The sequence below is a fragment of the Mytilus galloprovincialis genome, chromosome 3 (assembly GCF_965363235.1).
Source record: "Mytilus galloprovincialis chromosome 3, xbMytGall1.hap1.1, whole genome shotgun sequence".
Taxonomy (NCBI): Eukaryota; Metazoa; Mollusca; class Bivalvia; order Mytilida; family Mytilidae; genus Mytilus; species Mytilus galloprovincialis.
This window is the reverse complement of record NC_134840.1, coordinates 64,751,835-64,768,486: the sequence shown is the minus strand read 5'-3', so window position 1 is coordinate 64,768,486 and position 16,652 is coordinate 64,751,835. Positions and strand designations below refer to the sequence as shown.

Genomic DNA, 16,652 nt, shown 5'->3' with positions numbered 1-16,652 from the left:
TGCTAAACAAGATAAGCAAATGATGGAAATTGCTATTCCGAGTAAGTCAAATGCATTCATTATGAATTTACAAGAACTAGGCGAAAGGAGACTGTTCCCTTCTGTACACGTATTTTACACATTTTTTGGTGATAAATAGATAACCCATAAATGGGTCGATACTTATATATTTTGTTTATCTAAAATATATATCTCTTGTCCAGAACGTTTCAGCAAAAGTGTGTAAAAGAAAAAGAGTATAATATGGTTTTTACGGTACATTCTGATAAGAATTTAGAATGAAATTCAAAACAGTGTGGCTGTGGCCATTGATTGACACATTAAATTCATCCATTGACTGGGACAATTTAGGTGAACGTTTGTATGTAACGACCACTGCTCACTATGTACTTTTTAAAGACACTTACACTATGGGGTCACCAAAGGTTCTCAACACCTTAATAAAGTAATTCGAAAAATTAATCAGAAATAACACGATGTTTTGATTTATATCAAGTATATAAATCAAAACATAAAGGTTATTCCTGATTAATTTTTCGAATTATTTTATAATTAAAGTCGTTAAGAAACCTGTGGTGACCCCACAGTTTAAATGTCTATCGTAGGTACGTCGTGAACAGTGGTCGTTACAGACAAACGTTCAGGTAAATTGTCCCAGTCAATGGATGAATTTAATGTGCCAATCAATGGCCACAGCCACACTGTTTTGAATTTCATTCTATCTAGTGTTATATCAAAGTTTTATTCAAACTGCATAAAAGCTGGTCTGTATTTAAATGGTTAAAATATTTAAATGTCACATCTTGCATATTTAACTGTCTTTAAGTTTTGTTGATTATTAAGGGAATCACTGAAGCATGACTGGAGCGGGTCCACTGTTTGGCAGACAGTAACACCCTCCCCCTTTTTCCGCCTTTATGATTTCTTGGTCTGCCACTGACTTATCACTGAAACTATGATAGTTACAACGTATGATACTATGACCAGTTTTCAGAACCAGGTTCTTTTTTTTTTTTAAACTGCATAATGTATGCTTACAACCATCAAAGCAAATACATATACACAGTACTGTAAACATCATTGAGGACCATTGTCTGGAACTTGTAACTTGAGTATTTATAGTATTGCTGAGCGTTATGTATAAAGTTTTTAGTTATCAAGGTACGCACTTTGTATACACCATTTTATAAAGTGTCATGATATCTTTATAACATTTAAAACTGAAGTGTATAATTTATATCCTTCCAATGATGACAAACTGGCTTCTGGGGGAAAGTAGGGAACGGATAATCAGCTGTTAAAGCTCTAAGACAATGGGGATGGAGCATGTTTTCTGTTTCATTCGTTTATTTTATTTTGTTTTCATTGTTTTAATTTTTTTTCATTTTTGTTTTTAACATGACCAATTAGTTTATCATTTTTCTGTTCAAAATGAAAAAGAAACTTAAAATAAATGCGTAAAATGTTAAGATGAAACGTGAACCGATATTTTTTTAATATTTGATAAGGGATTCAGTTGCGCTATGATGATCTTTCTGTTTATATGCATCGAATACAGTAATGCATCATGGTACATATTTAGTCCCACATTTTATTACGGTAAAAATACTAATATCATCCCGTGTTTTGTATGAAGTTATTATATAACATATCTGAATTTTATTCCTATTATTACACAAAAGACTCAAATTTCATATTAATGAGCTAAAACATTCTGCATTAGTGCAGTACGCATTTATTAGTTAGAAACTTCAAATGGAGTTCCCATATGAAAAGATAAGTTTCGACAAAAGAAGTATTGTTGGATTTGGTAATAATTCATACAATGATGAAATTTCTCTACCTCCGGGTATTTGCGGAAGACGACAGCTACTCCATGGATATTTACAGCCCTGCCATGGGTATGAACCGGAGTCATCTTCCAACCAAGGTAATCGTGATTACTTCAGTGTACAAGGATCCGTCACAAATTATTCGCAAATCGATAAGGTATCATACGAACTTCCCGATTCAAAAGGGGGTAAATACATCATATACAAAGGAGAAAGGAGACATAACAATGGAAATCAAGGAGAACTTACTGATGTTGATGATACTCGTATCTATTCAGAAATAGGAGAATCAACATTATTTAGGAATACTGATCAGACAGGTTTTGATCAAAGAGAATATGTAAGTGGTAAAATAAATATGATATGTGTATCATTTTAGCTCGCATTTACCAGTGTGGGCATAATTCTAATCGCCTGGCCTCCATACTAGTCTGTCGTCTAGCAGCGTTTAATTTTACGAAAGATTTGTCCACGGAAACTTCGAAGTCCACTGCTACCTTTCAATTAAATTATTTAATACGATGAACATAGCGTCTCTCCAACACGAATGAAAAAGAACATCAGGTAACTACAGGTATTATTTATTATCTTCAAAATTAAAAAAAAAACAAATGGTAGATAAAACCTGAAGAAATGAATATGTTTAGAACGCCATGCACCACCTACATGTACTCTCTTTTGTGACAAAATCTGCCAGGCGACTCACATCAGGAAGTCTTTACATAAAGGATAATTACAAATTACTATACTAGTAGATAGGCAGAAACTTTTAAATCAGCAACAGGAATGGATGTTTACGTATTCGACATAGCCAAAGTGTTCAGTCGACTCCTTATAAGGTTAATGCCCTTAATTGATGATTTTCACCTACTTTAGTATTTAGCAGTTTATAAATTTGAAAAATTAAGTAAACAGATTTGTTAGTCGACTTCTTATTTCAGTTCGCCTTTTAAAATAATTTTTGTGTATAAAGTAAACAATAGTATGTAGAGAGATTTGGTACAAAACAATGATTTGTAAATTACAGATGAAATAGTCATGAAATCAACCAAAAATCGTATAACCTTAAATTAAAGCTTTCAGCACCAGTTTCATTGTGTGAGACATGTGATCTTATAACAAACTAAGTTGTTTCCGGCGTTTACAGTCAGGACTCTACTTCGTCAAAATTATCTCCCCATTACGCCAGTTTATTTAAAAAATCGTAGAAATGGAAGGCATTGTAGGGATGACACGCTGCCAATTTATATCTCGGAAACCGATAAATTTATCCACATTGCACCATTACGATCCTTATATGTCAGTTGTATTTTAAAAGACAAATGTATCAACTAGCTAATGAGCATCAGATAATGATCTTGTCTGCATTGATTAAACTTAAAACTATTGTTTGATCGGTTGTCAGGTGGAATTTTCGAAAATTCATAAACATTTAAAAACATTCTTATTAAATATTTCGTGAAAGGGCAGACTAGATTTGTTTAGTGGTTGAAGATTATAAACCCTGGTTATTACACACAAAAAATTATAATTTTTCGAAGATATGCATTTTCATCATCCAACTTCAAAGACTTTCCGTAAAAAAATAGCTATTCGAACACACCTACTTTGTTTTTGTGATTCATAAGATAGGTATTTCACTTGACCCATATATTTCATCTTTTAGTACTGTGCTTTTTTTAGGTTATGAAGTCAACCTGTAGCTTTGATATATAAAAATGATAGAATTTGAAGCGAAACGATGTATGAAATATTCTTGCTTTGTACGATATCAAGACAAAATATTCAACTGAAACACGCCCTAACATAAAAAGGTGCACTCGATTCTCTGTTTTCGATACAATTGTTACCCATTTTTTGGAATTTTTTCTTGAGTCACATAATGGAAGGGCAGACACGAAAATTTCTGAACTAATAGATTGATATTTTTCAGTCCGTGGTAAATTTTTAAAAAAATCGGAGGTTATGCATTTTCTACATCCAACTTGAAAGATACCCATGTCGTCGACTTGATATCTAATTGTTTTGCTTAACTGTGTACTAGATAAATTGAAAACTTATGCAAATGGTGTTTTTAGAATAAAACACTTCGGAATTGAGAAGAAATTTTGTTTGTTTCTATTAACTTTTAAATTTTTTGTCACTATAGTAAACATTACAGTAAGCATTTATCGCCTTCTCTAACAAAGAGCTTCGATTCTTTTGTTCTATTTCAACCGGGTTTCCAACTATTTATACTTACTATTCAGGATTGGATTGTTAAAGAACCATAACATCCTGGGAATGCCACGTGTCACAGTGGCTCTAATTGATCGCGTCGAAATATTATCCCTTGTCTGCCTGTACGTCCTCTGTCATTTAGGCTAATTGGAATAAAAAGGCTTTTTACTGTTTAGGTAGAAGAACCAGTAAACAGTCATAAGAAAGAAAAACACAAGAAATTGAAATACTCACCTTGTTCACCTTGCAGAATTATTGTCCTTATTATGATTACAGTTATACTACTATCTGCCTTTGGCTCTGGAGTGTATTTTTTTATTCTGAGAAATCTCAGTGAAGGTTTGTATATTTTAAATTATCTTTGGAAACAATATTTAAAATTACTATACGTACGTGTGTGTATCCAGTAGTATCAACAAAGTTTTTCATTATCTTGAGCATGATCAATTTTAAGAGTCTTTATTAAATTGACTCACATATGTAAGCTATGCTAGCGGTAGCATCATATATTCTCAAAGAAATTAAAAATTGAAAATGTAAATATTCCAGAACTCAATTCTTGACTGCTTGGTTGGAATATTAGTTTATTGAACTTTTTTTTATCAACAAGTTATTGCATATGCCAAGGTAACAGGTGAATAAAAAATAGAATTTAACTAAAATCTGTTGAGCTGTTTTTCTACATACTTTATTTCAGATGATAAACTTACTTCTTTGACAGAAACGATAACAACCAAAACCATGGATACGTCAACAACTGTGCCACGTACGTTTTTAGAAACGAAATTCAGTACGAAAGCTGAAACAACAGTTTTCCCTCACCACGGTCTTCTTTACTTACAACTCTAAAAAATCATGAAATATCGTCTACAAAACGAACATTGCACATGTGAAACAAACATGTGGAATATGGGATCTTTAGTGCTCTTCGACCTCACTAGTGTTTCCTTTGTAGACAAAAACACAGCGTCTGGCGTACAAAATTTGAGTCCTAGTGTTTAAGATGAGTTTCTGATAACCACTAAATTTACCCCAAAAACAAAATGTGTGACTTTTTCGTTTGCAAGATATACAAAAAATATTCGGATTTTAAAACATTGTTTAAGTGTTACTTCCTTTTGCTCAACATTGCTCAATATGCAATGATAAAAAAATAGACATTATTCAAACCTCGCATGTTATACCAGATATACCTAAATCATCAATCAACTCCTAATTGGAGTCATTGTAATATATTGAATGACAAGTGTTAACAATTTAACCAACGCTATTGAAGAAACACGATCAAAATAAGATCTACGAACAAATCGAATGACCGAAATCATTTCTCGACTCCATATAGGAGTTATTGCCCTTGAATTTGCATTTTTTTTTTACAGATTTTATTATTTCGTTTGCAAACCTTAACAAATATTCTTTTTGCATTCGAGCAATTGTATGCTGTTAATCGATATATCGTAAACTATATAATTCTTGTCAAAAATATATAAAAAAGATAATATTCAAATTCATGTAAAAACAAAGTCTGTTTATATTATTTAGAAAAATAAATGTTGCAAAATAACAGGAAGTAACAAAATACAAAAAATAATATGTGTTATTTCTAATGTATATCAGACGACGGAACTATTCCTTTGCCAACAGAAACATCGACAGCGATGACAACCATGGATAGGACATCACCTATACCAGTGTCACAACCAAGTACGCTTGTTACCATAACCAGTGGGAAAGCATCAACTGAGACGTTTACCAATCCGGCTTCTTCACTTACAACATTCACAGACGAAGAAATAACATCAACAAAAGGTACCACCTACGTTTAGAATCGAAATGTTGTGTTAGTAACGTCTTTTAACAGTTTATTCAATAGAGCATGTTATAGATAAGCTTTTATTCAAAATATGGTGTTCCTTTTTTGTTGCCTATTGAAGACTAAACGTATGATATACTATCTTACTCCGTCCGTTCTTTTTAAAACACTCTGCATGATAACTCTAGTTTACATTAACCAATCATCTTGTAACAATTTCAATGTTCCCAAAAAGGGCGTTGGTGCTTTTCTTGAGGTATTGCACTTTTCATGGAATCATGGTTATTTTTCCATACTCAAAAAGAAAATTATCCTTTGTAATACAACCATTTTGTACCTTTTCTTTTAGAGATTAGCTCATCGCAAGCACCAAGTTTAACAACACAATCTTACTGTAAGTACCTCTTTGTTTTTAGAAGACATTATAACATTTCGAACAAAGGACTCTAGATAGAATTCGAAGTTCCTTATATAAAAGCCCTTTAACAAATTGTTTCTCAATGCTAAAGTCGACGTCACCTTTACGAAAATTTGAATGAAGTTACAAAATATATGTCAGAAATAACACTGATATGTTCCACCGTTGATAGATAATTAGCCATAGGCTGTCCTCTTTTTTCCTATATTGTGACACCAACAAATTCGATTAATGCCCAGTTGACTCACATGTGAGTGACTTTTAATCATTCTCTGTGATACTCGGTAAGAAGGTAAAACTGAAAATTTATTCAGTTCAAACCAAGTATTAACATTAAAATACTGTTTATCTTAAATTAAAAACAACATGCTTTTGTTGCGTGGTATGGGCCAAATGACATCGAGTTTTCTTTTATCAGCATATCGAAATGTGTCTTAATATCTAACCCTTCCAAGGTAACTGATGTAAGGTCTCTGTTTCTTGACCTAATTATAAGGTCTTTCAAAATGGGTTTTGTTGGTTGGTGTTTGTCAGTTCGTATTTATTTTCTCCGTAAGAGTGTTGAGTGTATTATTGTATGTATGTGTGTGTGTGTGTGTGTGTGTGTGTGTTTTTTTTGTGTTTTTTTTTGCCCTTTTATCATGTCGCCACTTTTTTTAAAACGTCTCAAATCTCATTTTGGACAAGCATAATTAAAGGCCAAATACTTTCATAATTACAATTTACACGTGTTGCTAAATGTGCAGTGCATATAATGCAAACATGAATAGGTCTTATTATTATTTTTTAGTGACGAATAGTTGATACTTTCCACTAAACGGTCATTTTGATCATCACGTCACCTGAAAAGTCTAACCACTAAATTGTTTAGTCATCTTCTGCCTTCATTATAATTTCAGTCTGATCCACTGCGTAAAATTCACTATTGTTTTAAACAATCACTTGCGGTCAAATTGGTTCTGTTCAGTAGTTGTTTCATCATTTCTAGGTGATGTTAATGGACACTGGTTTATAACAGCTACCTTACTTTCAGGGATTCTGTTTTCCCCTTTGAGTTCGGTATTTTTGTTATTTTACTTTTTCCTAAACATAGACAGAACATATCTCAATTGTCTGCAAGGGAATTGTTTAATCAGGACTAAATTTACTACAGTAATAAGATCTCAAATTGAATGAAAGACAAAAAGTTACTTAATTATTGATTGTTTTTTTATTGTTTAAAGAGGTGTTCAGATCAAAAAGACCGTCTCAGATCGCAATTCGCGTTCCGAACCTGTCAATTTCAGTTCGACTGGTATATTTGTCTGTTCAAAATATTCATTTGAAGTCAAATTTGTTATATCTGTGTTGGTTTTTTTTTTTTTTTTTATCTTTTTGACTGTGATAAAGAACATGTATCTTTTTATTTGCTTAAAGGTTCGCCTACTGGTAATACGATTTTACAACTAAGTCCTGACCAAATTGCTAATCTTGGAACGTACAGAAGTTGGTTTCTTCATAGTTGCCAAGCCGACATTGGCTATCCAGCAGGCGATCTAAGCATTGAAATCATGAAGTCAGGAGACCTAGAGTTCAGAACATTAGATGTTACAATTGAAAGCTCACAGGACAACAAAACATCATGCGAAATTCATAGAAAAATAGAATTTGGGATACTATTTACATCTGATATGGAGAAGGCTATAATCAGATGCAAAGTTATGAATTCATTCTTCCAGGACTCTTCGGCATTTTATTCAAATAATGAAACTATTTCACTTATACCAGGTAAGATTACTTGTGTACATGATACGTCAACCAATTTTAACATTTTATACTATCGTTGATATGGATAACATCTGTTATTCAAAACAATTGCAAAAGATATCAAAGGGACATTCAAACTTATAAGTAAAACATAATTTAACAATACAATGACATTTATTTTTTAAAGTCATTTATATTAGAAATATTAGATATTGCACCGTAAATCTAAACGTTGGCGTAGCGTGTTCCATATACTCACACCCTAATTATATACCGTTTACATTTCTAAAGCATCTTGCTTTGATAATCTAGGGAAAACGGTAGTATTTAATTTCCCCAGCATTAGGTTGGCCTTTTGTGTACCCAAGACAGGGCGTAGGAAGTCAACTTAAGAGCGCTGTGATTGGATGTAAGGGTACAATATATTTTTTATTTCTCTATGAATAACTGCAGTGTGTATATTTACAATATAAATTTTGAAACCTATTGAAATATTTTCTAGAGAATTATTCGAAAAGACTTGCAAAATTTCATAAATTTGGTGCAAAATGACGGTGGGCATGGATAACATAAACAAGCTCCGTTGGAAGTTGGTCATGATACTATTTGGCTTTAATTTTTAAAACACAATAATAAAGTACTAACACAACATATAACTGTTTTATCCAGGTTTTTATCTTAAAAAGTGGTAAATTTAGAAAATGTTAATATTGTCGCCTATGGCAGAATAAATAGTACCGTTTTCCCTCTATTTTGCACATATAATGGAAGACGAGACCTTTACATAATTCTTATTATCCTTCTTTGACTAAGAAAAACAAATCGTCAAGTTATAATGATATTTTATGCATGTTTAAGGTGATTAATTTCTTTCAGGTGATGCGTGTAAGGATAACACTGTATCACAAAGCCATCGTGTACATCCTACAAACTGTCATTATTACATTGAGTGCCAGAATAAAGTACCATATGGTCGGGCCTGTCAGTACAACCATTGTTTTGGAATATACAACGTAGAAGTGTGCAGTCCTTGCAATGACGTTACATGTCCAGCAACAAGTAAGAAAACGATGGCTTAAAAAACTATTAAATAGGTGTTTAAGAAAACAGAAGCATCACATCTTGCTAGTCCTCGTTTCTTATGTTAATTTAATGCGCATATCTATTTTGCAGATTGTTTTCAAGATAAGCTAATGTATTTCATGGAACCAAAATAACAAACTACCCAAATTTGTTTGAAATGATGAACACATTATTAAAATCAGAATTTAGAAATGAAAGAAGAAGGTATAATACACGAACACGTTTTTATAAAGTAACTTAATAGCCGAATAAATAAAAAATAGTTTTAAAACTTTGTAGCTATACCAGATGCAAGATCAAATTTTCAATATTTCCGTAATGCCTTTTAATATATTAAACCGAATTGAATCTCTGTTCCGTGTCTTTATTGTTTTCATCTGTTGTTTTATATAAAGAAAATTAACGTATTTGATTCAATAATATTCCTCGTAGAAATATATATTAGTTTCTATGATTAATTTAAATCCACGTTTGGTTAAAGAGTTTTAACTTTTAAAGCATATTTTACATATAAGTGAGTCTGATTCTTAGGCATAAGAATACCAAGTAATCGTGTGTACCAACAACACTCAATACAAAATGAAGTAACTGCATTGCATAGAATGTTGAAATTATAGACATGTTCGCTTAAAACAATAAATATATAAAACAAGTTTTCTCACTTAAATGTGTCGTTTACTCAAATGTTTCGTTTTTATACAATATTAAAAATATGATTACGCGTAATTTCATTTTTTTCAATTTCTAATTTTTTTAGATGACTCCTGTGCAAATGCGATAACCCTTCAAAAGGTAATATGCCAATAAAGTAACCATGGTAATGTAGCTTGTATTTCAGTTTAACAACCAGGTGTCTAAATTACACATTTTAAACGGGTATACAGAGTAAATGTAATTAACACCCATCGAAATTAAAGTATTGAATCATAGTACATGTATTTAACAAAATTTCGAAAACATAAGGCAAATAAACCAGTGATGAAATGAACAATGATCAATTAGTGTTCAATTTTGTGGAAAATGTCATATTTCGACCAAACTTGACTAGCTTTCCGCCCATTTTCTGTATATGATTAACTTTATCAAAACAATGTACCAAATTAGTAACCGTTAAATAAAGGATCGTGTAAATATGAAAATACGAAGTTATGGTATGAATTCCAATGAGACAACTATTCACCAGAGACAATTGACATAAAAGTTAACACATATTCTGTTCTGTTCATATTATTTCATATTCTGAAAAAAAAATCATATTCCTTTTACATCAGAAAACAGTTAATATGACAGTTCACGCTGATCAAATAGTTGGTCTAACTTCTCCAAGAATTTCAAATCTCCATACTTGTACTGGTAATGTTGGCAATCCACCAGAGAACATAGAGGTTGAGATACGGTTGGCAGGAGCCTCAAATTATCAAACAATATCTCCTAGTTATACAACCAAAACACACTCAACAGTTAACTGTGGAATTACAAGAGTCCTTAAGTTTTGGATTGGTTTTACTACGGTAATGTACAATGCAACAATTAGATGTAAATTGACCAACGACCTCAATCCAGATGATTCGCCGGCATATTCTAATCCTGAAATGCTTTATCTGGTTTCTGGTAAGAATAAATTGATATTTGATAGGTTGTGTTTTGCAAAACAATAAAATCAAACAAACGTTTGGTCTATCATGACTTCAAATGATCAGAATAAAATTGAGAAAGGAAATGAGGAATGTGTCAAAGCGACAACAACTCGACCATAGAGCAGACAACAGCCCAAGGCCACCAATGGGTCTTCAATGTAGCGAGAAACTCCCGCACCCGTAAGCATTACCGGCACTTTACAATTGGTTGAGGTATTTTGAAGTTAGTACAGTATACGATAACAAAAATCATGCATTTAAACGTTCATCATTTTTAACAGAGTCTATCCGACATCTTGTATTTAGATGGTTAGCTTTTTACGATATATTTTACCTTGTTTGCTAGAATACTAGGATATCCAAACAAGATAACAATTTTAAGTCATGTTAAACATATTGCACGTGACATAAATATTAACAATGAGAGGTTGTTTGGGGACAGATGAAATTACAAGAAAAAAGTTTTTATTTGTGAGTATATTGTTCGTAGTGGAGTGACTAAGCCAACAATTTTAATGGACCACCCTACCTGCAGGCTAAATTATGACTTTTTGGAAAAAGAAATGTTTATTCTTTAATCTTCGCCTGGTCGTAGAATTGAAATATGGTGCAATTTGTTTTAAAATAAGGTCAAATGTTAGTGATTGAGTTTTTCACTATTGTCAATTTATTTCACAAGAGGTTATAAAAAGTCTCCAAATAATATCTGAAATGTTACTAATCAAGAAATTTATAATGAACTAAACGTAGACATTTATTTTCAACTTAATTTGAAAATAATGAAACCACCAAACGCCCATTTGTAAGGGAATTCAGACTAACAACATTAAGAAAATAGAAGATGGAACAACAACCGACTCTCAATTTTTTACAGATATATTTCTGAATGTGACGGCTGTTGAAAAAAGAATCGAAGCCAATTTGCTTTGCTGTATAGTTATTGCCAGTCACAAATATTTCACAAAGCAATTAAATCAAATGAGTTAAATGATGGACTAAAGTTTCAGCGTATATTCTAGCTGTATGAACTTTTAGGTTTTATGTGCATTTGCCATACAAAAGCACACATGGACCCCTCATACAGAGTGGTTGTATGGGGTGTTTTAACAAATGGCATGACAACTTTCGAAAACCTGACACCAGTCATCAATTTCATCGTCGTCTTCTTCCAATATTGCTCCGTGAGTCAAATAATTTCTACAACCATCAGACCCTTCACATGGACAAATATTGGTACACGCGGATTTCTGTTGGCTGCATACTTAGTTTTTATTGCAAGCTGTTTTTCCCTTGCACGCATACGTACAAACAAGGTCTTGAAGGAAATCTACTGACATAGGTCCCTCAAAGAAAACCGAGAGCAAACCGTTTTTAGCCTCTTGCCAACCAGAGTCTTTGGAAAGTATGATCACTGGTTTAGCAATATGAGAATTCATCCAAACTTGCGTTTGAAGCATTGCTCGTTGGATGTGCTGTAAAAATGAGTTTTCACATGGGGGAATTTTCACAAGATCCTGGCGTCCTTTGTGGCGGAATATTCTACCCTTAGCTTGTTTAGATCATCATGAAGATACATGGACTTTCCCTTCGGATCATACAATGAGGTGATAAATGCACGTCCAATGTTGACTGCGATTCCTGATCTCCCGTGTTTAAACACTTAACGGAAGAGGGTTTTCATCACTTAGGTGTTGACATTAATATCAATTATATGGTCATTTTTATAAATTAACCGTTTTCAAAAGTATTAATTATTAGAAATACTAGTACAAGGATTGTCTTATCACAGGAATAGATAACTTTAGCCATATTTGGCACAACTTTTGGGAGTTTTGGTCTTCAATACTCTTCAACTTTATAGTTTTATTGCTTTCTAACTATTTTTATCTGAGCGTCACTGATGAGTCTTATGTAGACGAAACGCGCGTCTGGTGTATCAAATTATAAGCGCAGAATTTTCAAAGACAGAACAGATACATCTAGATTTTCCATGAAACAAAACACAATCTTCCCGTAAACATCAGAATAACGAGGAGGTCCATATCGTTCTGTTGGCTTGTCGAAAGGTAAACATGTCATAATATTTGTATTCAAATCTTTCAACGTCAAAGATCTTTCTAGTCCCCGTTTCACCTTTATGGAACTTATGTGGGCGTTTGATGATTCGTTTTGATACTGAAATACAACTCTACCCATGGAGTGAAATGTGTTTTACCATTGATTGTCTCCGCATTTATGTCAATATTTTCTGCTCCCTCCTGTATAATACGACCACCTTTTCTAAATAGAGCAATACCATAAGGTACATAGGACATGTTTTGGATCCTGTCTATTTCCAAAAAGTAGTCCGATATCTACGTACTTCAGAATAGGATGCACAAAAACCATGAGAGTTTAGATTTTCAATTAAAAAAAAAATAGAGCCAAACTCATGGAGTAATTGTAATGCCAAACCGAGATGAAATGGGATAAACAAGTTTTTTTAAAGCAAGAATTGATTCTGTTATTGTCAGGACCTTTTGCAGTTTGTCGACGGGAAGTTTAGAAGCATTACTTCAATCTTTCCATGAGCATCAGCATAACGAGGAAGTCCATATCATATTCATTGATCTATAATGCAAAGTTAAAAATCCTCATTAAAGTTAGTTTATTAAAAACTCTGATTTGGAATGGCTACAAAACTTTAAAATAGGAAGTTTAAGACATTTAAATTCGGAAAATCATGAAATTATCAATGTAATCTAAATTTACAAATGTTGTAACAACTTCGTTAAAATAATACAGAGTGTGCTTTCGTTAAACTTAGTGAAAATGGAAAAAAATAAGAATTGTTTTAAAACTATTATAGTTTTACAATATAAATAAACAATTAAAATCTGTATAAAATGCAAAATCATATGTTAAAAGACAAAAAAAAAAGTGACAAAATTCATTTTTTTTTTCGAATTTTGAAATTTAAAAAAAAATCCAAATGTCTTTTTTCTTTCCATTTCATACAAAACTGCAACGCAGAAAATGTCTACGACCGGGCGAAAAGTTACCTTAAGGTGTTGGCTCTGCGAAATAGCCTGCAGGTATGCTGTTCCATTAAAGTCGTAAAACAAGCACCTTTTTCTTGATCTGTCACTCCACTATCGAGTTTGATTACACTAACATTCCGATGAAATGATTACATGCTTTGTATAATATATTACGCTGATCTACATTGACATACAAACACTTAGCTTTTACTGAGGTGAACAACGTCTCATGATTTTATTTGTTATAAACGTTACCTGATATTGTCAGGTCAGAGGTTAACAAAGTAAACTTGAATGTGTAATAAAGAACTAGATTTTATCAATATAGTATCCTGCCTAAATACTCGAAAGAGCAACCAAATCTCACGTGTTTATGAAGCGATTTGGTGTTGTTTGTTTTTATTCTTCTTTATGCTTATTTTTGTTGTACTTCTCATTATGGTATTTGATTTTACTTTCGAGTTTTTGCATTGCTAATACATGTATATGTTTATCAAATCTTCTACTGGAAATATTTCAAATTGCAGAAATCACACAAAATGTCTGTCTACTTTTTAATTTATATTAAATTTCTGATAACCGATGATTTTTTTATCATGCAAATACTTTAAACTTATAATTTCAGACGACTTTTGTTACCAGAATTATAACTTTACCACAACTAACAAATATCACCATCCGACAACCTGTCATAGATTTGTGACTTGTGTAGGGAATGAACCATACGTCAATGCATGTCCAAGTAGTCTTTGCTTCAGTTTAGAAAAGGATTATTGTGATCATTGCCCTACAGTAGAAACGTGTCCGTAATGAAACCGACTACCAAAATCCTAATCTATTTTAATTGCTGTGTATATGAGAGCATTTTCAGTTTCAAAATATACTATTTTACTTGTAGCTCACCTTCTATAAATTGTACAAAGTATTCATATATTTACTAAATCAACATAATATTCAATATATATGACCCATACTATGTATTTTTTAGTTTTAGTTTTACATTGATACCAGGATTATTATAGTTTGAAATTAACTTTGGTTAACAATATAAGAATAAGGATGTAGTATGATTGCTAATGACACAATTCTTCACAAGAGACCAAATGACACAGGAATTAGCAAATATAGGTCGCCGTACAACCCTCAACAATGGAAAAAGTCCACCCTGAATAGTCAGCTATGAAGAGCCCCGAAATGACAACTGTTAAAAAATCAGATGAGAAAACTAATTGTTTATTTGTGTACAAAATAACGAATGAAAAACAAATAAGTAACACAGCAACAACCGACAACTACTGAATAACAGGCTCCTGACTTGGGACAAGCACATACAGAAAATGGCGGGGTTGAACATTTAAGTGGGCGCCTAACCCTACCCTAATCCTTGGACAGTGGTGTAACATTACAATACAAGAACTGTACAAAACAATAAACAATCAACTCACATGATCAACAGCAACAATAAACAACCACTCATTTACAGGCTTTTGACTTTTGACAGACACACATATAATGTAGCGGGGTAACACATATAGTCATCGCCCAACCCTGTCCCTAATCTCAGACAGATATGTAACAGGACAACATAAGAACCATACAAATTAGTTGAAAAATGCTTACCTCATCAGATGGATACAAACAGAAATACATCTAACAAAAACACAGAGTGGACAAGTATATTTTTAATTTATCAATATTATAAACTAAACTTGTCTCAACCGTTTTGAAATTTGTAATACAAATTTTGTATTATTTATCTTTAAATAGTTTTCAATTTTGTGAAAAGTTCATATGCATGAATGCTACAACATTACAGGCACTAGTTGATAATCGACACAACTGTATAATATTTTTTTTAATTTATCACATTCTTAGATATATAAAATTGAAAATCAAAAAGACTTTTTCAACGTGATATATAACCGTGCTTTCGATGACAAATAAATACATCCATTGCTCTCCGTGAATAGTCTATGACATACAGTTGAAATTTATAGCTTCAATACTGTAAACCCAACGATTGTTGAGATATTAAAATGTATTTTCCCTTAGATTTCTCGCGTCCAGTAGTACAACGCTTGCTATACATTCAACTTTGAATGATGTGTAAATATTGTAACATTTTCAGAATGGGTACGGTAGTTCCGATAACTCATTAGATCAGCACTGGGAAGAGAACCTTCCAATTTGTCCTTCCTTGAAAAAGTCATCTAGTATTAATTATAAATTTGATGTTTTGGTACCGAATATGAATTAAATGCATGCCACTGAACGTTGGTTTTGTAAAACATATAAATATGCAGACACGTCTTGGCGAAATTGAAATTTTAATGTGACTTTTATCAAGGCATGATTCAAGACACTATCTTACAAACTCCTATCTTGTTATCACTGTTGAACATTCTTTTTCGTTTACCTATTTTGCAGAATCAACTACTACGTGTTAATTTCGTCTTGTCCCTGAAATCCATGAAATACTTACGAGTCGAAGTTAAGCGAGCACAAAATGAAATAAATGCTAAAGCGTCCACTGTTTTGTCTCACAAATCAGCTTTGACATATTTTCGTACGGTTATATTTTAAAAAAAATCATCATACATACTTGGAAAAAATTGTATACGCCAAACTGCCGTTTCGTCTACAAAAGACTCAACAGCATGATCAGTGACGCTTGAATCTAAAAATAATAAAAACTATAAACTTGCAGATCATTGAGAAACCAATGTTAATGGTTTTACTTCGTCTGTAGTGTCCGTGTGTTATGTCGTAAATTCATTGCAGGTATTTGCATGTTTGTTTGTGTTTTTTGTGCAGTTTGGTGCTTCTGTTGTTCCGTTCTTTTCCTCTTATAGTTGATGTGTTCACCTCGGTTTAAGTATGTAA

General features: G+C 32.4%; 1 protein-coding gene across 1 annotated transcript in view; it reads left to right on the top strand.

Moving 5' to 3' along the window:
• Positions 1-1,755: 1,755 nt before the first annotated feature.
• The window catches only part of LOC143068638 (uncharacterized), a 151,145-nt gene continuing 136,248 nt past the window's right edge, over positions 1,756-16,652 (top strand). The window contains exons 1-8 of the mRNA XM_076242854.1: positions 1,756-2,172; positions 4,229-4,391; positions 4,750-4,818; positions 5,670-5,861; positions 6,215-6,259; positions 7,700-8,050; positions 8,906-9,088; positions 9,870-9,904. Coding sequence (XP_076098969.1) covers positions 1,756-2,172; positions 4,229-4,391; positions 4,750-4,818; positions 5,670-5,861; positions 6,215-6,259; positions 7,700-8,050; positions 8,906-9,088; positions 9,870-9,904 — 1,455 coding nt within the window. The remainder of the gene's footprint in view (positions 2,173-4,228; positions 4,392-4,749; positions 4,819-5,669; positions 5,862-6,214; positions 6,260-7,699; positions 8,051-8,905; positions 9,089-9,869; positions 9,905-16,652) is intronic.